The following is a 25,549-nucleotide window of genomic DNA, read 5'->3' on the forward strand; positions in this document are numbered from 1 at the left end:
AAACAGATGAGCTGATTTTGAGATGTTTGATGAGCTGACCTTGGATTTGATGTGAAGCCACACTGTGGTAGGAATAGAGCTCCCTCTAGTGGACATAAGCTATACTCAACACAAGAAGAAAGCGCTGCTGTCTAATACAGTGGTTAGTCATCTGTAACCTTAACAGCCCAATTGTTTGGTGTTTTAAGAACAACAGTCTTCGCGATTATGCAGAAACAAAGTGTGTTAAACTTCATCACTGAAGATAGTGGATGAAATCTGAAAGTATACGCAATAGGTGCCATCAAAGACTAAGAAGGATTGTATCCAAACAACACACAACTACTGCAACAAATTGACAGCAATAATCGCCACAAAACCCCTGAAAAGGCTGCTAAACCTTTAATCGTAGAGTGCTAAATGTGACATTGTGAAATACTAAAATGTAGACATTTTCCTCCTCCATCATCTCTAGAAAAACTGTCAAATGTGCTGATAGACAACATCGAACTGGAGACGGTTTAAAAGGTGCACAAATTTATTTGCACATATTTTCCATGTGATCACATTAACCCCTGTATCTTAATTTAAAACAAATGTATCTAAAACTAAACCTATATAAGACCCAGGAAAACAAAACCAGTCAAAATAACTAAACAACAGAGAAACAACTATTTGAAAATCTGGAATCAAAATCTGGGTGCAAAATCACCTTTAAAGTTGTCCAAATGAAGTTCTTAGTAATGCATATTACTAACCAAAATTAAGTTTTGATATAATTACAGTAGAAAGTTAACAAAATATCTTCATGGAACATGATCTTTACTTAATATCCTAATGATTTTTGGCCTAAAAGAAAAATCTATAATTTTGGCCCACACATTGTTGGCTATTGCTACAAATAAAGCAGTGCTACTTGACTGGTTTTGTGGTCCAGGGTCACATATGTAAAACTATATCAGGTGCTTTAGTGAAGATATATTTAAGCCAACCTAAGTTCACGCCACTCTGGTTCCTTTACATTTGCTCTTGGATCATTGCTCAAATCAGCTGTGTGACAAAGAAAGTTTATGAATCCTATAGGCCTACTTGGTTCTATTTTTTATTTTGCGCTGTTTTTTGTTTCCTTTTTTTTTTTTTTTTTTTTTTTTTTTTTTGAAGTAAAAAGCTAAATGGTGTCTAAATGAACTACACAATTGATAATACTGAAAAAAACACTGATTTAAGGATGATCATTGAACTGTAACTACTAAAATGTGAACTTCGTTTTGGCCTGCGAAAATATGCCATCCCTGCAGCACGCTGTTTGCAACACTTTGACATGTGTCTGAATGCATTCGTTGACCTAATATTCATAATATTGTGCAATCAGAAGCAAAAGCAAAACATGAAAACTTCAACTGACTCTCAATGTGGTCAAGTATGTTGTTAAAGATAGCATCTCATCACAAATTCCCTCCGTATCCACAGAAAGCTCATCATCAAGCCTGACTGCTGCTGAAATTATTACACTGTTGATTAAATTAGTAAAAGCAATCACAATCTCTTAATGCAAGTTAATTGCGAGAATTTATTTAGCCCTACTGATGGCTTTATGCATGTTTGATTAAGTATTATAAGGTTTGTTTTGCAGATTTTGCATAATATGTCTTTAAATCTTGCACAAAGTGATCAGGCGCCCCATTAACGATCATAATAAACTCTTTTTAAAAGCGCCTCCCCTTATGATTTATCTGCGGCGAGATGTGCTGCTCCGCTCACTATCTGGCCATCTGACAAATAGGCAAGATGCAATCGTACAGTCATGCCATAAATCTGCAGATGGGCAGAGCTGTGCTGTGCACTGGAAAAGTTAGGCAGAGGTCAAATCAACTTTATGAGAGAGATCTCTCTCTCACACACACACACACACACACAGGTTTATTTCTCTATCTTAGTAAGGACATTGCATAGACTTCCATTGATATTCTATCAGGTTAATGATGTTTTCTATCAGCTAACCCAACCACCCCTTAAGTTAGCCATATCATGTGAAGAACACTACATCAGCATCTTTTGGCTAATTGTCCTCACTATTGCGTTGTATTTCACAATATAAGTGAGGAGTACGTTTGGTATTCACAAGTAAGCCTAAGGTCAAAAGAAGCAACATACATAGGCACATAAACAGTTAAACAGAACATCTTGAGTCTGAAGGCATTAGAGATGGGAATGATATATGCAGATATTCAACATTATGGCATTCCTGTTACTAGCTGTTTGATGAAAACTGTTGCAAGAGCAGAGCAGAGCAAAATGCATGGAAGCTATTTTAAACCTACAGTTGGGAGACATAGTTTGATTTCTGGCATATATCTAAAATTACCAAATGGCATTGTGAGGATTAAATTGGACCCACTAGTAAAAATAAATGAATAAATAATTATGATTATTATTATAATTCAAGACATAAGTGTTAGTTTTCTGCAGACTTGTTGATGAATCTATTAATATTATTTAGGATACTTATATTTATATTACAATATATTTATTTTTATAGAAAAAGTCACCAAAGTAGACCGAGTATCAAAATTTAATTCACAGAAGCCACTTTTGACTCAAAACGAGGGACCACAGTTAATTTAACCAGCACGAACTATTCTGATAATAATATCCTAAATCCTTGAGAAGAAAAATTAAATAGAAACGCAGAATTTTTGTTGCGACGCTCACTGTCGTCAGAGATAATAAATAAATAAATAGATAGATAAATAAGAGCCTGCGCCTTTAAATTGTCCGGCTGTTGTCATAGTAACCAGCGGACCAGTGTGTTTTGCGACAGACCGTGTTCCGCGCCGCAGCACACATCTTCTCCAGCGGATGAATGCAGCATAAACCCATGTGAGTTTCATTCACTTATTCTGTATATAATCACATTTGATGTATATATTATATGCAATATGTGAATCTCATGACGAGAAGTGAGTGATAATGTGATCTGCCCTTAGTACAGCTTTATACGAGGCCTTGCATTTATAGAATAACCATTACATGAAATATAGGCAGATTTCGGCATGTTTGCGTGAAAACGAAAATTCTCCTTATGTTCTTTAAACACTTAAACCTTCACAAAACCCATTACAATGGATTTTTGACATAGTACCATTAAAAATATTTTGAGTACTGTGTAAATACAGTGTTATGAAATACAGGATATTGTAATCGTAAGGTATAAAATAGTATTGCTAAAATAGTATAGAATACTCGAGAAATACGGTTTATGAGTAGGGTATTCATTCTGTATCATGGTATTACTATGTGATACCATCACTGTACCATGGTACTCCCCTTTTTCAAGGGGAATGCATTCTGTGAGAGTGCTACTGATGTAATCTAAATTAAACATTGTGTTTATAGCACATTTACATCACATTTATTATTATTTTTGAGACTGACCAATTTTATATATATATATATATATATATATATATATATATATATATATATATATATATATATATATATATAAAAGAGAAACTGCCTTTGATTTCCAGGGAATACATTAACTGATAAAATGTACAACCCGAATGCGAAGTAAGTCACTTTTAATAAAAGCTTCTGCCAAATGCATTAAGGTAAATATCAATAGCATTAGTTGAGCTAATGCATCTATTAATTCTAAATTACAATTTATTTACACATTGTCATCAGTCTACATGCTTTAAATAGAATAATTTTAAGCTATGCATGTAAAAAGTATGCATGTATTTTCAAAACACATGGTAGAAGAACTGACTGTGAAAATGTAAGTAAACATAACTGTCTTCTTATATAATCAAAGAACATCAGTGTTTCCAGTGGAGGTAAATAGGTTTAACAAGGTATTTAGAAAGTCTTTTATCAAAGCGTGTGTTATCGTATCTTGTGCATTTTGTTTTTATATACTTATATACAATCATAATTACTCATATTAGCCAAAAATTGTCTGATCAATCTGCCTAAATGATAATGTTGTCATATCACGAAATAATTTTGATTATTATTATTTATTTATTTCTCCAGAGTTTCAGTGTGATGGAGATGCCCAGTGGATGAGCGCCAGTGCACTTAGTCATGGGAACATCACATTTACATCCATCTGCATTTTAGTTAGCTGCCGGTGGTCCTGTTATGCAACATGCAGCCCTGGAGTTACTGGAAGAGTCCTGTGAGTGGGCCTTCCTGAAACCAGGGAGTTTCCAAACCCACCCATGCCTGTCATTCCCATTCCACGGAGGGTCCGCTCCTTCCATGGCCCTCACACTACCTGCATGCACTCCGCCTGTGGCCCGGCGCGCACCGCCCAGCTCGTACGCAGCAAATACAACAACTTTGACCTGTACCTGAAGTCTCGGTGGATGTATAGTTTCATCCGGTTCCTTCTCTATTTTGGCTGCAGTCTTTTAACCTCCCTCCTCTGGGTGGCACTATCTGCACTCTTCTGCCTGCAGTACGTCAGCGTGCGAATTTTCCTTCGCCTTCAATACAAGCTGTCCGTCATCCTACTGCTGCTGGGTCACCGCCGGCTGGACTTTGGCATCCTCAATGATCTGTTTATATACAGCATGCATGTTACCATGTTTCTGATCGGAGGCCTGGGATGGTGTTTCATGGTTTTTGTTGATATGTGAAGTTCGGACTGGTTGAATGATCACTGTGTTGAATGACACTCCGTTTGATTTGCTTTCTGAGCATGCAACATTTACACATCTTGACAAAACTGAGAACATGTGTGCAACACTATTAAAAAGAGCTGAAATCCTTTTCCACAGCTTGCTTCTCAATCCAGTGTAAGAAAAATGTTATGAGCGTGTATGTTTTTTTTTTGTTGTTGTTGTTGTTTTTTTTTATATTAATTAAATGTGTTGTGTGTTGTATTCTAACACTGTGCTAGGGAAATACGATTTACGTTTTGTTTTTAATGTCAGTAAACCAATGTTTCATATATTTTTATATCTGCATGTGCCTCTTATGTTTTCTTTTGAGAAGGTGCTATTTAATCTTGGTTTTTCTTCCTTCCATTCTCATGCAGAAATATCCTTCGCTAATGGCCACTTTCAGCTTACTTGCAGTGTGCAGACCATATTATTAGTATGGTGCCAATCAGAGCATGAGTCTAATGCCCCATGTTGCATTAGTGTGGTGTTATTGGCGCCAGCCTGGCATGAAAGTAAAGTGAGTGAGTACAATCTCCTATTGTTTGAGGATCAAACATCATATGCCTCACACTTGGCCAAGCATGCTCTTTTGTTCTGAAACTGAATGGACACCAGTGACAGTTCAGACAAACCATTGTACAGCCCAACCCAGAAGGATCAAAGCCCTGATGAACTGACACATGTACAGCTGCCGGATGACTGGAGTATCACCTGTGTCAAAGGGAGGGACACATATCTACAACTGCAGACCTGCTCAAATAGTTGTTGTGATGTAGCACAGTTCAGTAACATCTCAGGAACAGCATCAAAACACTATGAATAAAAACTGCAAATCTTACCAGTGTGTACAGTTCTGACTTCAGTGTATAATAAATGTGTTTTTGTCTTTGACCAATATGGGGTTTTTGTGGCCGATACTGATATCCAGAGAACAAAAACATTGATGGATGTACATTCTCATTGAACACTTATTTTACATAATACTGGCTTGAAATCCACAAATAAGTTGTGCTTCTAAATGTCCACAACACACTCTTAGAATTGTATTTGTACCATGTGTGCCAAAGACCCTTTTGTTCGTGGAACTGCTTTCTTATGCTAAAGATTCAGAATTATTCATTACTAGTTAAAAATCATCACTTTAGAATTAGCAATGGATTAGGCTGTTTCTAAGAAGTTACAAGAGTAACAAGGAGCCAACACAACTGAAAAATACTTTTATACATAAGTTAAATAAACAAAAGGTTATTACAGAGTAACCTTTTAGACGCAATATTGCTGGTTACTTTGTCTATTTTTTGCTTTGTCAAACAGTTCCAAAAAAGCCACAGTTGAACCAAGCAACGCACATTACTGGTGTTTTGTTTCTAAATAAATCAGTATTTTTGAACAAATTGGTTGTACAAATGATTCAATTTGACTCAGTACCTTTCATTTGCTGTCTCCTAGTGGTGTAACAAAATATTTTGAATCTTACTTAAAAACCATCTGGAACAGGAAAACAAGACAAGCAGAATGATACAAATAGTAAAAAGTACTTGTGCTGTTGGTGTCTTATATCGAATTCATCAAACATAAATATGAAATAATTAGTCTTTCTGGCCATTATATCAGTGTGCACCAGAGAGGTGTCTTTGGCCCGATCAACGTTGCACTTTCCTCTGAATGATGTTCACATAGTAGACAAGTCTATTTATTTTTTTCCATTTCATATGAGTGAACACCTCATAGATGCCAGGAGCCAACTTGGTGTAATGGTGTAGAATCCTTAGCAATGGGGCTTGATGGTGAAGGAGGGTAGCAGTAATAACACCCACTTTATTCAGTGTATAATCTCAAGTTCATAGTGCATGTGTGTAACAAAGTTCAGTTGTATAAAGAGGAAGGAGACCTTGGTCGGCGTACTGGGGCTTGTGGGAAACTTAATTTAATAATAATAACAAAAATAAACAATCGCGCCAGATGCGCATGTACTTCACAATTTGTTTCGGCGCCGCACTACTGCAGTCTTCGTGTCTTTTCTCTCTCCGCTCTTCAGCTTCTCACTCCCACGATTCCCCGGCTATCTCTGTCCCCGCCACATACCCCCACCGCCCGACTCAGGTCGGGGAGCCATCCGGCCTGCAGCACTCCATGTTTTACTGATGATAAATGAGATGACACCCCATTTAAGTAAACAAAATGGTAGCGATCAGACAGGTAGGATCTAAACCATCTTAGAGCCTGCCCTTGAATACCTGTATAGTTTTGTAATCTATCTATGAGTATGTCATGATCTATGGTGTCGAACGCAGAGCAAGTAAGATCAAGTAAGACTAGAAATGAGATGCAGCCTTGATCTGATGCAAGAAGCAGGTCATTTTTAATTTTAACGAATTTTAACGAATAACGAGGAATAAACCTCCTGTAATATCCCGCCAGCCCCAGGAACTGCCTTACCTCCTTTTTGGTCTTGGGCCTGGGGCAGGTCGCAATTGCTGCCGTCTTATCAATTTGGGCATGCACCTGCCCGTGGCCCAAGTGGAAGCCCAGATACCTTACCTCCACCTGCCCAACTGCGCACTACTTTGGGTTGGCCGTTAGCCCTGCCCGTCTCAGCGCCCTGAGGACAGCCCTCACATGTTCCATATGATAATGTCATCCAGATAGGCCACGGCATATGCAGCAAGGGGTCGCAGCACTCGATCCAACAAGCCGAAAGGAAGCGTCACAAATTGGTGCAATCCAAACGGCATGGTGAAGGTAAGGGGATCTGCCAATATCCCTTTGTTATGTTTAATGTCGAGTAAAAGCGAGCCATACCTAACCGATCGAGCAACTCGTCAATCCGCGGCATTGGATAAGCATCAAATTTTGATCTTGCGTTCACCCTGTGATAGTCTACCCTGTGATAGTCTTACCTGTTCAGGCAATCTATATGGCCTGCTGCGAACCACCACGCCCCGGCTCTGTCTCAATATGGTGCTGAATCAGATCAGTACGACCAGGTAGGGGCGAAAACACATCTGCAAATTCTAACTTTAAACGGCCAATGGCAGAAAACTAAAGACAAAACTTTTGGGGGGAATAAGACTTAAGGCAAGATAACACTGCACTGACAAGAACAATTTCTAGATCTAGAACTAAACAACGGCTATATGAAGGGGCATGATAAAACGTAAGAAGGAGACAGGAAAAGAGAAACATACGGCAAAACTAGACAAGGCTAGGCAAGATTTCAGCAAGGTAAGCACTGGCAAGAACGATTTCTATAACTAGAACTAAACAAGGGCCAAATTAAGGGGCATGGTAAAATGCCCCTTATCATCCAGTATCACACTGTTTGCTTTCACTGGCTCTTCTGCATCGCTGCCAGTCCAGGTAATAGTGTACATAGGGGATCTCTGGCAAAAATCCATGGTGTACTTCACCGCCAGTATAAGATACCTATAACGACATCACAACAGATGATGGCTTTCATGTAATCATTTCACACTTAACTGCTTTCTTGGCAGTAAGGGGCATCAAAAAATATCCACACATTTTTGAGACAGTGGAACACCCAAGTTATATTGTGCATACCTTAACATACATAATATGATATATTGGTATGTTATAACCAGAGTTTGGCTATTTAGAAAATATAGATGGTGGTTCTGTATGTCCTTGTTATTTTAAAACACTTTGCAGTCCAGTCAAATATTTCTGCAATGTTAGGTGAGGCACAAAATAAGCAATTGATGAGTGTCAGACCTGTAGAACTACTGGAAAAGAAGTTTTAAGAATATCCAGTCCATCACAATTACTTGATTTTTCTTGTTGGTTCTGACTACAGTTCTACAGTCTTTTAAGTGGCCTGAGTAGGCGCTATAAATGGCATGTTCTTTGTGATGTGGTCATGAATCCTAGGAATAGCAAAATATAAGACATGCCCTTTGTGATGGAAAATTGAGAGGTTGCATGACTCGGCACAATAGTGGCCTCTGGAATGTAAATTATTCTGTCATCCCTCTACAATTCCTATTTGGTATGTCACAGACCACTTTACACTTCAACTTGCTTATTAAGAAAAATCTAGTACTGTCAATCAGAAATACTTCTGAAATTTTTCTAGAGTTGGTGAGAGAAGATTTAGGATGAAGTCACACTCAACTTTAAGCACTGAAATTATTTTGGACCCCACAATAAATGAGCAACAGAATATGATGTTATACACTACGGCAGAGTTTCTCAAATCTAGCTCTTAAGCATCTCTTATTGGGCATTGAAAAGGTCATCTTAGTGTGATTTTGTGTTGTAGAGCAGTGGTTCTCGACTCCAGTCCTCGGGACCCACTGCTTTGCATATTTTGTACATTTCTGAATCTTACACAATCAGTTCAGTTCACTGATCTCTCTCCTAAGGAGCTGATGATCTGAATCAGGTGCGTTAAATAAGGTAGATGTCATGATCCTGTCTATAAACATCTGTTCACCCACTCTTCACATGGACTTTCACACTACACTGACTGTTACACATCACCCTGGACTAGATATTCCATTGCTTTAATGACAAGCTCACCTGAAACTAATCACACACAGCTGCTATCAATAACACACACTATGTAAATCATTCTCACACCACCATTCTGCGCCGAATATTGTTTATCCTAACTACCTTACCAAGCACTTCCTAGTTTCCTGCCTGTTTTTGGATTTTTCTCTATTGTCTTGCTGTTTGTACTATGTTTGCCCCTGCCTGGACTATTGCTCGTGTACTCGGGTTATCTCTCTTGTCAAGCCCTTTGGATATTGTTCACCGATCGACGACCCATGCATGCTCTGGGAATACTCTTGTGTCTTGCCCTCAACATACCTGTTTGCCTTTGTTTGACCCTGCTTGTGTTTGACTATATTTCTAAATAAAAGCTTGCACATGGATCCGCATCCCTCATGTCTCGTCCGGCTCCTGCATTTCAGAATACTTGGCTACACATGGATCCAGCAGCTTTTCTAGGGGATCCTGTCCAGGTATGGACCCAGTCGATCAGCTACTCAAGTTACAACAGGGGAGTTCATTTATTGAGGATTACATACAGCAGTTCTGTGAGTTGTCTTATCAAGTACCACTGTACGATGAGGTTTTGTTTAAGGACTTGTTCCGTTTTGGACTTAATGAACCCATTAAATCACAGTTACCAGGAGGGGAATTTCAGTTCAGAGGGGAACAGATTTTTTAATGTCAAAATCTGTTAAAGGATTTTTAGGCTGCTTTAATTAGCTGTATTAACCCAATGTACTTGCTACATCATTAGGTGAATGGCATCTACGCTAATTTTAGTCTGTTTCTCTCTTATTCCGAGGTCAGCGTAGCCACCAGATCCAGTACGTATCCAGACCAGATGGTGGATCTGCACCTAGAAAGGACCTCTACAGCCCTGAAAGACAGCGGAGACCAGGACAACTAGAGCCCCAGATACAGATCCCCTGTAAAGACCTTGTCTCAGATGTCCACCGGGACAAGACCACAAAAAACAGATGATTCTTCTGCACAATCTGACTTTGCTGCAGCCTGGAATTGAACTGTCAGCTGCACCTAAATCTGTGATTTCAGTTCTTCAGTCTCCCAGACTGGCATCTAGTATAAATGATCCACCACTGGTGGCGGCATGTGCAGCTGGTATACCAAAACCCACTCACTCTAGACCTCCGGAGGCCTGTTCCTGAACTTTTTCCCCTGTCTGTAGTGCTTCCCACAATGTTGATGGCTTTATGGAGTGTTTGGGCTGCATACACCACCACTGAGACTCGTGAGACAGTGGCACCTACTATGATGTTTCCCAAGGTGGCAGCTGATGCTACAGAACCTCCCAAGTTAATGGCTCAAACTGTCTTGTCCCCAGAGGTGATGGCGCCCACTGCAGTTTCTCCAGAGGTGCAGAACCTTCTGAGGTGGTGAAGCCAGCTTCAGCTTCTTGCATGATGGTGGCACCCATTAATGAACTCTCGCTGTTTTCTTATGATACTGCTGTAGATCCTCCAGAGGTGGTGGCAACCGCTGCAGAACCTCCAGAGGTGTCAGTTGTACCCGTCTGTGAACTCATTACCTGTCTTTTCATGGCCATGGAGGCAGCCTACGAACTTGCTGTCTGTCCCGGCAGTTTCTAAATAAAAGCTTGCACATGGATCCGCACCCCTCACGTCTTGTCTACTCCTACATTACAGTAGACATTCAAAATGTGCGGAGCAGTAGTTCCCAAGAACTGCAGTTGAGAACCACTGTTGTAATGGGTCTTACTGTGATCTGTACCCATGTACCAAACAGCAACTCAGATATTCAGGTTTCATGGAGACCCTAGTTGAGGCTCTAGAAGAGGTTCCAACTGACCTATCGGTAAGCCTATACAGGTTGTGAGGGTGAGCTGGGAAATGTAATGTTTTAACTCCAAACTCTGGAAGAGTTATTCCCTCATCCTGAGAGAGACTGAGGTAATGGAGTTAGAGTGGCCTTGTTTATGGCCTTCAATGTGAAAGCAGCTGGTCTCCATCATGGCGGTATCCCTAGAACCCGTTGGTGGACACTATAGCGGTAAGGGAGGCCACTGAGCCAAAGGAGGAGACATTTTGAGATTGGTTAACTAATTGAGTTATTGGTGGGCTAGAAGCTGTGAACAGTGGGCAGCCATTTATGCTGCAGCAACCAGTTGGTGGTTCAATGCCTTGCTCAAGGGTACCTAAGTTATGGTATTGCCAGCCCGAGATTCGAACCCACAACCCTAGGGTTAGGAGTCAAACTTTCTAACCACTAGGCCACGACTTCCCTATTGCAGTGGTGCCATCTAAAAATGGCCTGAATTTTTAGTTTTTGTAAATTCAAAAACAATAAAAAACCTTAAATTCCCTAACATCAGCTGGTGACGGAAATGCTGAAAGACACAGCACCCCTCGCTGCACAGTGAAGCTGGCCGTGACTAGAGCATGGTGTCCACTGACGCTGACTTTTTCATGTGTTTTGCACCACGTCTCGACAGGGTGCTTATTTAGAAAGTGAGATGATGCAACTTCACTTTTGCTGCATCCGTTTTGAAAGTCTTGTCACATATGTTGATACACTTGCATCTTTATCAATGCACACAAATCGGATTTGAACACTTGATCACTTCTAAATGAAAAGATCTGATCTGAGAGAAAAAAAAAATATTTCTGGTATAAGTTGCGCTGTTGAGGCTCACTGTTTGTCTCTTTGTGAGAGACTTAGCGTAACACACATAAAGAAACTCAGAAGAAACACATGGATGTAAAAAAATCAAAATGTTTAGTTATTCCTAACACGATATAGTTAAGTAACATACAATGACAATTGAGCTATTTTGCTCTAATCTCACAACATTAAAAAACAATCTAAACACCTAAAGAGTCAGCTAGTGCAGGCATTACCTGAAGTATTGTGCACATGCACATTTACAGTGCGCTCTTTCACTGCATGATTCAGTTATTAAAATACATTCAGAAAATGTATATATTTATACAACTTCATATAGTTAATCATTTTCACACGAAGATTTTTTTTTTTCTCCAAAAATGACTTTTTTTTTTTTTTTTTTACAACAGTTCAATAAACTAGAAGTTTATTAAGATACCCATATTGCCTGTGTTAACACTATTTCGATAACATGAATAATGGCAAACAAAGCCACAGCCACTGATCTACTGTATAATAGAGATCAGTAGCCACAGGGCTATTTTTCGTCTCTGAGCAACACGACAGTGTTTCGTTCGTAAATGAATCAAATATTTAAATGATTCGGTTCAATCGACATAACTCACTTATTAACATGACTTGCTGCCGCCTACTGGCACTTTTAATTTTACATTTAAATTATCTTTTTATTATTTAAATAATTTCAAATATCAGTATTAAACGTTTTATGTTTAATATATCAAACCATTATTTATCCATTTGTAAAAAAATAGGCCTTTGTAAAAGGTAAATAAAAAAATGCAGATTTGAGTTTGTAAAAGCTGATAGAACACTGATGAAAATAAAGATGAATATTGATATTTTGTTATAATATCATGTTACAATAAAACATGATTATTGAAGGGGAGTTGTGGCCTGATGGTTAGAGAGTCGGACTCCCAATCGAAAGGTTGTGAGTTCGAGTCCTGGGCCGGGAGGAATTGTGGGTGGGGGGAGTGCATGTACAGTTCTCTCTCCACCTTCAATACCACGACTTAGGTGCCCTTGAGCAAGGCACCGAACCCCCAACTGCTCCCCGGGCGCCGCAGCATAAATGGCTGCCCACTGCTCCGGATGTGTGTTCACAGTGTGTGTGTGTGTGTGTTATCACTGCTCTGTGTGTGTGTGCACTTCGGATGGGTTAAATGCAGAGCACAAATTCTGAGTATGGGTCACCATACTTGGCTGAATGTCACGTCACTTTCAATAAGCACTTTGTTTAAAAAAACAATTTATGTTATATTATATGTGTTTTATTTTATATATAATATAATTTTTTTATTTTAATTCACAATCTCAACAAAATAAAATATGGTGACATGCCAGTCAGCTTATCAACTCAAAACACCTGCAAAGGTTTACTGAGCCTTCAAAATGGTCTCTCAGTTTGGTTCACTAGGCTACACAATCATGGGGAAGACTGCTGATCCCCTTGGAATTATAAGGTTCTGTCTGCATTCCAGGTAGTTTTGAGATATTGAGCTTCAAAGTTTTTGCATTCCATTCCATTGTGTAGATAGAACCTTATTGTTTTTTAAATAAAAATCCCATAATGTATACAACATAAAAAAAATCTATCACATAATGTAAATAAGTAGTCACAGAATAACAATAGGGAAAAACTCAATTTTGACAGAAATGTCAGATAGAACCTTATAATTCCAAATCATTGACAGCCTTCACAAGGAGGATAAGCCACAAACATTCATTGCCAGAGAAGCTGGCTGCTCACAGAGTGCTGTATCCAAGCATGTTAACAGAAAGTTGAGTGGAAGGAAAAAGTGTGGAAGTAAAATATGCACAACCAACTGAGAGAACTGAGCCTTTTGAGGATTGTCAAGCAAAATCAATTCAAAAATGTAAGTGAACTTCACAAGGAATGGATGGAGGCTGGGTTCAAGGCATCAAGAGCCACCACACAGACGTGTGTGAAGGAATTTGGCTACAGTTTTCGTATTCCTCTTGTTAAGCCACTCCTGTACCACAGACAATGTCAGAGGCGTCTTACCTGCGCCAAGGAGAAGAAAAACTGGACTGTTGCCCAGTGGTCCAAAGTCCTCTTTTCAGATGAGAGCAAGTTTTGTATTTCATTTAGAAATCAAGTTCTGAAGAGTCTGAAGGAAGGGTGAAGCTCATAGCCCAAGTAGCTTGAAGTCCAGTGTTAAGTTTCCACAGTCTGTGATGATTTGGAGTGCAATGTCATCTGCTGGTGTTGGTCCATAGTGTTTTTTGAAAACCAAAGTCACTGCACCTGTTTACTAAGACATTTTAGAGTGCTTCATGCTTCCTTCTGCTGACCAGCTTTTTGAAGATCCTGATTTCATTTTACAAGCACCTGCTCGCATTACCAAAAGTTAGTTAAATGACCATAGTGTTGGTGTGCTTGACTGGCCAGCAAACTCACCAGACCTGAACCCCATAGAGAATCTATGGGCTATTGTCATGAGGAAAATGAGAAACAAGAGACCAAAAAATGCAGATGAGCCGAAGTCCACTGTCAAAGAAACTGTCAAATAACACCTCAGCAGTGCCACAAACTGATAACCCAATTTGAGGCAGTAATTAAAGCAAAAAGGAGCCCCTACCAAGTAGAGTACATTTACAGTAAATTAACATGCTTACCAGATTTTTCTTATTTTACATAAAAACTAAAAACTATGATAAAAAAGTAATAATCAAGTCAGAAATGTACTTTTACTATGGTAAAATAATTATTATCTTATAATAAGTAATATCAGTATAATATAAGTAATATGGATATGAGATATTAATTTGTGGGTAAAATATTACAATATGTGAGAAACAGAGATTGTGGAGTAAGTGATGTACAAAACATGAAACTAGCAAAACGAAATGGTCAGGATTGTCGCTAATGAGGTGGATGGTTGGACAAATTCACTGGGACAAAATGTGTCAAAGACAGCATTCAGTACTCAAATATGTGTGAGTTATAACTCATCCAGTGCTATACTATATAACTGATCGCTCAACGTGGAAACCTGGCTTTCTGCATACAGTAGGTGTGTTCTGTCCCATATACATTTATGTTTGTATTTGTTAAGTGGCCATAATAAATTTGAGATAAAGTACCGTCAGACTATTCGCTACAGACCACACAAGTACCTTGAAGGTTATCTGCTTTGGCGATTAATCACCCAGTCTGGTTTCTTTGGAATAATAGCCTACCAGACTGCCTGTACATTTATTATTTAATAGTGGCGTTTACTTTGAGGAATACATGTTAAAACTGCTTGCCATAATTGTTCAATAGATATGAAATGTACGGGACGGTCCGACTGTGTCTTTAAAAACTCCTGAAAGCGTTCGAGAATGATGTCAGACTGAACGCGAAATCACTTCCTGAACTGAGAGAGAGAGAGAAAGAGAGACTCAGACAGAGGCAAATGGGGAGAGCGCTGGCGTTGTAGGGAGAGAGTAGTGGAGGTGAGGAGGGTCTGGCTGAACACGGACCCCGCTTGAAACTTCACATCCGAAGAAACCCGCCGCTATAGAGCGTCGCGCTCTTATATGGAGGAGAGACTCGCCGGGTAAATATCATGTTATAACACGCATCATGTTTGGGTCTTGATGGCAGGACTGCATGGCGCATATGGAGCCATATTTTATTTCCTACTTCATATATTTATATGATTCAGAGTCGCTGAAGGAGATCAGATTTCAGTGTGGAGGGTAATGTCATATAGGCTACTTAGAACTAAAACTTAGGTTTGCTCTAACCTCGTAAAAATTAGCCTCATATGCAAGTCATTTGTTTTTAGCTAATGAAAGTTATTTGAGAAAAAAATAAATAAAAGTGTGGCAGTGAAGGAATGCAGGTGGATTCGGTGGAATGTGTTTTTGCGAGCAGAATGTGAGAACGTGTACGCGCGCGTGTTCGAGTTTATTAGTGTTTTAATGCAGATTGATGATGATGATGATGATGGTTACTGCAGATCATCACAAACACTGTTACAACTCACTTTACTTTTGCAAAACTGCCTAAGGCCTGTCAAGTACTGTTTTTGGACATGCCACCACGGTGCTACCAACGTTGGTGCCATGGTAAATACATTATCTGAAAATGGTTGTAGCGTCGTAGTAAACGTTTTAGGGCTGTGATATTCTTTGAAGAACCTTGGAGTTGCTACTTTAATACAGAAAACAAACAGATAAATTTTTTTTTCCTTTTTCTTTTTTCTCTCTTATCTTATACAGATTGAAGTCACACAGAGGTAAATCACATTTGATTGTATTTGCTTCATTCTCTGACAGCATATGCTGATGATCTCCAGTTGCAACTTTTTATTTGAATAAAAAAAAAAAGTTCATTGTAGCATGATTCCTCAGCAGTTGATTTGTTCATTGTAACCGGATGTCATTTTTAACTCTGAAACCACATGAACAGAGAAACGGCCACACACTCAAAGAGATAAACTAACTTTTTGAGACAGATTGATATGGCAAGCTTGATCTACAGTTGTTCAGACAGGGCTGGGGCCGATCTTTAGTTTCGGCTGAGTGCATGTTTGTTGCTTTAAGATTATTCAGACGATGACTAAATTGGAGAAAGGAAGTTTGGTCAGAGGAGAGAGTGTATAGCCACTTGGAGTGTGTGTGTGTGTGTGACTGTTGCGTGCTGCTGTCTGGTTTCCAAGACATGTGACTGTGCACAATGCCTCCTTTCCTATGCAACTAACATGTGCTCCATGGCATTTCCTGCATAAGATCTCACTGTCCCCATCTAGATGATATCTAACAAATATTTTATGTGTGCACAAGTAAGTCATTTTAACAGAACAGTGTGCACTTAGTGTCATATTCCTTACTGAAAGAAAGACTTTCTGCTATACCAAATGTCTGCTTTTCTGGGTTCCTCATCAGGATGAGCGTGTGAAGAGATTTTGAGGTAGTTTTTGGACTATGGTGCTGTATTTCCTGGCCCGTAGAGCCACAGGGCTTCTTTTCACAACTACTCACTGCTGTAAAATCCACACCAGCTGTTATTGCAAATGTGCTGAATATAAATACATCACCGTTTCGATGCACATATGTGTTTTTCAGTGGCTGAATCTTAAATCTGTGCTCACAGCCTTGCAAATAGTAATTTATCGTTACCAACTCAAAATATCGAAATGTTTGCTAGTTGCAGGCCTACAGTACGTGGCATTGACAGTTTTGGTTTGTAAATGTTTTTTGAATATCATTGGTTTTTCTCTACTCACAAAACAAACTGTGGGCACGCATTCTTGCCTGTTTTTAATATTGTGTTGTCTTTAAACTTCTGTAAGTTTTGTTGATGATGTTTGAGAATGAGGGCATATCACACACCCTGCCCATATTGAAATAAGTGTTATTTTAGTAGAATTTACATAAAGTTTTGATTAATATTTTGAATTTGTGTTTATTATTGTGTTTAATATTTTTAATATCTAAAAATAGAAATAGTGCTTTGGCAACTAGCTATATAAATAATTTGGCTTGAAAAAGCCAACTTTCTGAAATAATATTTAAACCTTCTTCTTCTTCTTCTTCTTCATATACTTCTCCTTCTGAGACCAGATTTTAAAGGGGCATATGACGTTGCTAAAAAAACATTATTTTGTGTATTTGGTGTAATGCAATGTGATTATGCGGTTTAAGGTTTAAAAAAACATTATTTTCGGTTGCACTTTATTTTATAGTATGTGTACTTACATGTACTTATGGTGTACTTAGAGTGTTTTCATCTAAGAAAGTTCTGGAATACAGGGTAACTACATGGGGTAGGGTTAGGTTTAGGGGTAGGTTCAGGGTTAGTACCTAGTTATTACATAGTTATTGTAATTACTATGATAAGTACATACAGTAGTATGTACAGTACATAAGGAACGGGACTTTAAAAATAAAGTGCTACTTTATTTTCCATATAATGTACATTATTGTTTCTCTATGCCCTGCATTTCTTAAACGCGTCGATTTTTACAAAGCTCATTGTTCTAAAAAAGCAAGGTGCGCTCTGATTGGCCAGCTGTCCCATGCGTTGTGATTGGCCGAATGCCTCAAGCGTGTGACGGAAATGTTACACCCCTTACCATACTGTGATGCTGTTTCACATCAGGACAAGACTCAGCAGTTCAGCCAATGTACCAGGGCTGTCATTTTTTTTGTTTTGTTTTTATATCGTCGAATTTAAAATAAAAATCCAAATTTAGGTGTGCGTTCAGGAGGCTGCTTTAAGGCCCGCCCCGGGTATACTTCACATTTTGCATTTTTGATCTATCTCACACACAGCCTCGTCTGCACAGCTTTCAAAAGGCGTACGAGCTCGACAAGCAGTACCACTTCTGTCATCATTCACCTTGTGCATGCGCTGTTAACAGCCGCGCACCCCATCTGCGTGCAGGCAATTTTTGAGATTGCGCGGATGGGGTGCACGGCTGCCCGCGAGCCCTCTTGATGACGAAAATTACATAATGCGGAAGGTGTGTGGACGCGGACAGTCAAATTATACTTTGGCCTTTATCAGTGGCGCACGAGATGAGATGACAATATAAGTGTTAGCTTATCCAGTTATCCAAGCAACTAGATGTTTATTCAAAATATTGTGGGAAAAGGATCTTGTTTACATCAAAACTGAAACCAAGCCATTCACACAGAACGCATATTTTGCACATTTTCTAGAGGGACACCGCTGCACTCGCGTCTCGCACAAGAGAGACGCATGTTTACAAAGCCATGTAAAATTAATGTAAGTTAAACTTTTTTAAAACATTATGTTGGGTTTTTCCCCATCTCACTGCATCTCATGTTTTTAAATGAAAAAAAGTACTCTGTGTAATTGGCTTTCCCACCTTTGCATTAAACTATGCATGCATACATGATGCTGTTTTGTTTATAGTTCTTTAAGCAACTTAATTATAATTGGTTTATAAAAATTATTTTAAATCTTATGCACTTTTTTCACAGTCATGTATTCTTATGCTTTAAATAATCGTGCATTATTAATATTTTGCTCAGTGTACCCTCTTGCAGCCTCAGGAGAGAAGCCAAAAGCTTTTCTTCACCCTAACTGAAATTATGCATTTTAAATTTGAATATAAATCTTTAATCTAAATATTTATTTGCAAAATTCTAATTTATTTTTTCAGCCATTTTGACAGCCCTACAATGTACTATTAGTAGTATCTGAATAACTTGGGATATTGGTTTATTTAACATCAGAGGGAGTGTCAGGTACGTTTATAAACCGAATAACTTAAGTAATTTGTGGATTAGTGCGTACTGGAGACACAAACTGTTTCAAAATGATTCAATTCGATCTGGGCATCATTAGACGAGACGAAACCCATTACAAACGAGGCATTTGGTGCATCCAGTGGGGACATAATTACTGATTGTAATGACTTATAGTCCTACTGTCTTTTTACACGTTACGTTGCGTATTGCTCTGCATAAACATAAAACCATTTCTGCATTTGTGATCGGAGAAACAACAAGCGCTACTCTACATTGCTCAAAACCCGTGTTTGAATCTTTAGTGGCAAATTATTTAAATATAAAAATGTAACATTACTTACAGGCTGTGAGTCAGAAGCGCCAGACTGTCCTTGCAAAGTTGAAACTGCCTCACTCTAGTAACTTTCTAATCATGCCAGCAACATGCTAGTCACTTTGCTAATCGTGCTTGAAACATGCTAGGACATGCTAGTAACTTTCTAATCATGCTAGTCACTTGCTAATCATGCTTGAAACATGCTAGCAACTTGCTAGTCACTTGGTAATCATGCTAGCAACATGCTAGTCACTTGCTAATCATGCTGGAAACATGCTAGCAACATGCTAGTCACTTTCCAATCAGGCTAGCAACATGCTAGTCACTTGCCAATCATGCTACAAACATGCTAGTCACTTGCCAATCATGCTGGAAACATGCTAGTCACTTGCCAATCATGCTGGAAACATGTTAGCAAAATGCTAGTCACTTGCTTGCTAATCATGCTAGCAACTAGTGTTGCACGGTGCACCGATACTTCAAAAGTATCGCGATTCTCGGAAATTAAAAACGTCATGATTCCTAAATGTATTAGTATCGATACTTCAAAGAATGACCGTGCTCCAGATTTGTAAGAGACGTATTTCATGTTGATGTGTGCAACGCACGCTTCCAGTGCCTCCCTATGGACGTCTGTGTTTTAAAAAAGAAGCACTGCAGCGATTTGTTTGATCAGACAGTTCATATAGAATATTCACATTAATCGGGGATTAAACGTGGAGTTATGTTCTGTATGCTAAATATGAGCGTATCTGCACCTATAACTGTGCTTTGTATCAGCTGATTGCTGATCGAGATTTACATGCTTGGCTCACCTGACCCTGTATACTCATTCATTTAGTTCATAAACGAGATGTATCAGTTCATTCCACTTATTCATGAATGAGAAGATCTCTCGATCTCGTTCAGTGAAGGGCGGATTCGTTCACTACATTCAACAAATCACGTGCTCCGTCACATCTTGAGTAACTCTTTGACAGGATGAAACAGTTCACAGAGCTGTTCACGAGCTGCGCATGCACTTCTAATAGCGCCGAGCTCGCACGCTGCTGTAGGAGTAACTTCAGTGAACGAGAAATATGAGTCTAGTAGCAACGTATCTTCCGATGCGCGGGCTGGGTGGGTAAAGAAATGTTATTTTATTTGCAGGCTGGGGCGGGCCAAATAATTTCATAAAAGCGGGACCCGCGGGTTGCTACAAACATGCTAGTCACTTGCCAATCATGCTGGAAACATGCTAGTCACTTGCCAATCATGCTGGAAATATGTTATGAAATGCTAGTCACTTGCTTGTTAATCATGCTAGCAACATGCTATTCACTTGCTAATCATGTTAGCAACATGCAATTTACTTGCTAATCATGCTTGAAACATGCTAGGGACATGCTAGTCACTTGTTAATCATGCTAGGAAAATGCTAGTCATGATACCAACATGCTAGTCACTTGATAATCATGCTAGTGATATGCTAGTCAAGTGCTAATCATACTAGCAAAATGCTTGTCACTTGTCCATCATGATAGCAATATGCTAGTTACTTTCTAATCATGCTGACAAAATATTAGTGACATACTAGTCACTTGATAATCATGCTAGCAAAATCATAGTAGTTTGCTAATCATTCTAGCAACATGTTAGAAACATGTAAAAGACATGCTAGTAACTTGTTAATCATACTAGTCACTTGGTAATCATGCTATCAACATGTTAGTCACTTTTATTTATATTTATTTCGATTTCTGTTAAACCGCCACGAGTGCTCTCATAGACGTCCATTCAAAGATAATTTTTTTCGAACTGCCGGCACTGTAATGCAATCTTAATGAGTTCCGGGAGGGCTAGCCCTAACATGCTTTCATCATCGTGCATAACCTTAACTTGTGCAACAACTGGTGGGAACAGTGACATGCAATAATTTTTAAAACTATTTAGAATTTTAACAACAAGAAAAAAATGAAAAACTACTTTAATATCTTTATCAAATGTGGAGAAAATAAAAAAAAGTGCAGGAAGTCGTATAAACAAGGATTTTCGAGGACGTGGTATGAGTGGAGAAAAAGGCTAGCAGGCTGCGAAGTAACCACATCCTGGCTTCAGTCTTCATTTGCTGCTGAATTATGTTAACACACATATAGAAACATAAGGAGAACAAGAGACTGGTTCCTAATGTCAGTTTATTTTTAATTAATACTATAGTAGTTCAGTTCCCTTTACATCTTTACTAGCCATTAGTTTATCAATTGAATGGGTGACCTATCCTAATTAATCATGCAAACATTTGCCCGCTCTGAGAGAACTGGCAGGAGCCGCCACTGCTAGCAACATGCTAGAAACATGTTAACGACATGCTAGTAACGTGTTAATCATGCTAGTCACTTGCTAATCATGCTACCAACATGCTAGTTACTTACTAATTGGGCCAGCAACATGCTAGTGGCATGCTAATCATGCTGGAAACACGCTACGAAATGCTAGTAACTTGTTAATCATGCTAGCAACATACCTGTCACTTGCTAATCATGCTAACAATATGGTAGTTTACTATTTCTTATCTATTTGTCTATGCTTTCAAAACTTTAAAACTAAAACCCCTCAAACTTTAAGCTTTTAAAACTACTTAAAACTTTCTGACTAAACTTTTTCAAGCCAACTTAAAGTTTGTCTACAAACTAAACTGTAGAATCTTGTTTATTTTTAGTTTTTAGTTTTAGTTAACTATAATAGCCCTGGTTGTCATTTGTCTAATTTGACAAGCTTCTACTAACACAAAATTAATTTACTCCAAGAGTTGGATTAGTCACTCAATAACAAAACGTAGGGAAGTGTTTTCTTCTTACTATTTATTTTGCCATCCTCTTTATTTATGGCTGAAAGTTGAGTTGCATTTTAAGATTTGCATTTTGCATTGTTTTTTCCTGGTTTGTCATTCATTGTTGGGTCACGACCCACCAGGCACAGCAGTAATGTATTTTCTAAATGGTGTTATACACAAGTAATAAACTGTTTTGTGGTTATAAAAGTTGCTGCCAATGCCAGTAAACCAACTCATCAGTGAGTTTGACTGTGTTCTGAAACTATCCCGTCATCTGTGTGTCGTGTGTTCTCACACAATATACAAGGCCATGTTTCTTGAGCTCAATGCATGCATTTAGGCACGCTGTCTTTGGTTTGGCCAGCTGCCATGTCCCTGATGACGTGCAGCAGCTGTATTTTTGCACTGTGTCCTGAGTTGCCTTCCCGAGGCCTCACTCTACCAAACATTCCACATGGGGCTGAAGGGCCAGCCGGGGTTTGTTGGGTTTGTCTGACGTACTCTCTGGGCTGAACCCTGATGGGCCCCTTTACTGAGAGACTTATCTGAATACAATGAGTTTGCTCTCTTCATCAATAATTCGATCTCGGGCCTGGAGTATCTTGAGATGTGCTGTGACAAAATCTGTCATTCTTCACAGACCTTTTGTTTATTGACAGGGTTAAAATCTCAAAAGTAGTTTCCACTGATGCACTGCAGACTGATAAAGGCATTCTGGTAATACCGTGTGCCATTTGTGCTAGAAAACATCAAGACTTTTTGTATTCATTTATCGTTAGCTTACAGCTTTACATGAAAACAATGCTCCACAATAAATGCTTTTCATTGGCCAATTCTTTAAAATGTTGGAGGATTTCGATATAAGCTGAGGGGAGACTGGTTTTCCTTTGCTGTAAAAAGTAAAAAAATAAATAAAATACTGGGTTCTAATGAAATTAGCATATAAAAATTATTTTAACATAGTTGCCACAACAATTTTTATCATTTTCATTTTCAACTTGATTTACTAAAAATAACAAATTAAAAAAACTATACATACATATTAAAAATAAACTGTAAAAAAAAAATCTAAAACTCTAACTAAAATTACAATTATAGCAGAAAATAACAAATTCAAAATATTGACAAAAACTACAACAGGCTAAACTTAATTATATCTTGTTTGTTTGTTTGTTCATTCATTCATTCATTTAAATATTCCCTGGTATAACAAAAAAAAAATTTCTACCATGTAATTTTCGAAATGTTTCATGGTTTAAGCTTGATGCAAAAATTAACCTCAGCTCTCAAATATCATTGCACCACACTGCATTATTTCACAGTCAGTATTCTTGTGCTGTGTGCCAAGAACAATATTTTTTTCTGTATAAAAAATTTAATAAAAAGAGTGTTGAACTGTTGAACTGAGTCCAGTGTGAGTGAAAACCTGATTAAAAACCCCAAAAAAGCCAATTCTTTTTCAAAACATGTTTTGTTCCAGCCCTGTTGCAGTGTGTTGGGGTTGAATGTTACAGGGTTGAAGATTGGTGCTAGAACCGTTTATACAGGATGTTTCACAGCAAGTTTACAGGGTTAGGGTTCATCACTCGTGTAGTCCATGTTGTTTACAGTGACTTAAATCCCACTTGGCATGTATGAATAGTTACTATGCACCTGTCGCTGTTTCTGTGATGCCAATGAGATGCTGGTGAATATGCTGGACTTCAGGTCTCCTATCAAATCAAATCAAATGCAGTTTCTTCATATAGTCTGTGTATGAACCTGTTCAGTCAGATATTGGAATGAAATGTGGGTAGAATGACCTTTTTTGTCATTGTGTTGTGTAAACAGTGCATATCAGTGTCTTCATGGAAAACTGTTCATGCTTAATTGTATTTCTGTGTACTTTCGTAAGAAGGAAAATATGGGATAAAAGAGATACAGTGGTGCTGCAGTGATAAGAACAATAAGTGCACTTTTATGGACATATTAAAGCAACAACATGCAATGAATGCTGCACACAAACTGAATGATTTACTGTCAAACTTGGGCTGGAGGTTTGATAGTTTGTTAAATTAAAAAGCTTTTTCTGTCTCTCCCTCCCCCTCTCTGTCTTTGTGATTTCTGGTAAGTGACATGGCTGGCCTTTGGCATAACGCCTGGCATGATCACATGGTATGGATGTCACGCCAGTATGTGTGTGTGTGTGTGTGTGTGTGTTTGTGTGTGAGAGAGAGAGAGAGAGAGTCTCTGTGAATAATTCCACATGAATGACTGTGTGTATATTGTACAATTCCAGCGGGGCAGAGCTCACTGGGACTGTAAACACTTCAAAGCTCTGATGATTTTCAAATTTAGCCATCCAGTGTCCTCTTTTTCAGGAATATTTAAGCTGCTTTTATCAGTTCTAATAGCTGCCAGGGTCTTGCTCAAAGTTATCTTGCCAAGTATGCGTTTCTGTACACATGTAAAAACTTGCACACATTATGCAGGTAAAGCTGCCAGTCGCCTCAACAAGCATGCAAATTATTGTTATTGTTAATTTGTTTACATATGATTTATTGCATCATAGTTGATGTGAATGAGTCTCACAATGCAATATAAAAGTGACCTTTTAGCAAATTAAAGGAAAACGCCACCATCTTTCCATATTCCAGTATGTTCTTTCCGTATTCCAGTATGTTCTTCCCGCAACTTAGACGAGTTGATACGTACCTCTCCCGTCTCAGTGCATGCACTCAATCGCTGTAGTGCGCTGAGCCACTATGCTGGCGTTTAGCTTATCACCATTCATTCCTTAGGATCCAAACAGTCATGAATTTAGAAACTACCAAACCATATTTAAAGACATATCCTGAAAACACCCTCTCCCCATCTCCCTCTAACATCCGTCAATACAAAACAACCAGTTTTCAGAAGTGATGATATTACTGCGCCGAGGTCGAAGTGCTGTGAAGTGCTCTTCCGCCATACATTATAGTTATCATTTTTTTTATCCGCTCTTATCCGCCACATTTTATTTTGTGCCACCATCCTTTACTTGTGTAACTACTCATGTAATCGTCTTTAAATAGGGAAAACATGGAAGTTTTTGGTGGTGAATGGTACTAAGCTAAACGCTAGCATAATGGCGCCGTGCGCTACTGCAATTGAGTTACACGCTCTGAGACGGGAGAGTTACGTATCAACTAGTTTAAGGTGAGGGAAGAACATAGTGGAATATGGAAAAACGGTGGCGTTTTCCTTTAACTAGGGCTGTCAGAGTTTATTTGATGCAACTAATTAAAGGAAAAATAGTGCGTAACAAAAAAGGCATTTAACGCATCTGTACGCCATCATACATTGTTCAACATGATGCATGATGAAGCCTATTAG

General features: G+C 38.6%; 2 protein-coding genes across 2 annotated transcripts in view; both read left to right on the forward strand.

Annotated features, from left to right (window-relative positions):
- The first annotated feature begins 2,784 nt into the window (after positions 1 to 2,784).
- On the forward strand, positions 2,785 to 5,546 carry LOC113068068 (transmembrane protein 250-like). Its single transcript, XM_026240645.1, has 2 exons — positions 2,785 to 2,859; positions 4,021 to 5,546. The coding sequence occupies exon 2, from the start codon at positions 4,209 to 4,211 to the stop codon at positions 4,626 to 4,628; it is 420 nt and encodes a 139-aa protein (XP_026096430.1). The 5' UTR covers positions 2,785 to 2,859; positions 4,021 to 4,208; the 3' UTR covers positions 4,629 to 5,546.
- Positions 5,547 to 15,221: 9,675 nt separating this feature from the next.
- LOC113068069 (nucleus accumbens-associated protein 2-like) overlaps positions 15,222 to 25,549 on the forward strand; it is a 42,470-nt gene continuing 32,142 nt past the window's right edge. Inside the window, exon 1 of the mRNA XM_026240647.1 lies at positions 15,222 to 15,400. The gene's annotated coding sequence lies outside the window, so the exon portion shown is untranslated. The remainder of the gene's footprint in view (positions 15,401 to 25,549) is intronic.

The sequence above is a fragment of the Carassius auratus genome, linkage group LG30F (assembly GCF_003368295.1).
Source record: "Carassius auratus strain Wakin linkage group LG30F, ASM336829v1, whole genome shotgun sequence".
NCBI classification, from domain to species: Eukaryota; Metazoa; Chordata; class Actinopteri; order Cypriniformes; family Cyprinidae; genus Carassius; species Carassius auratus.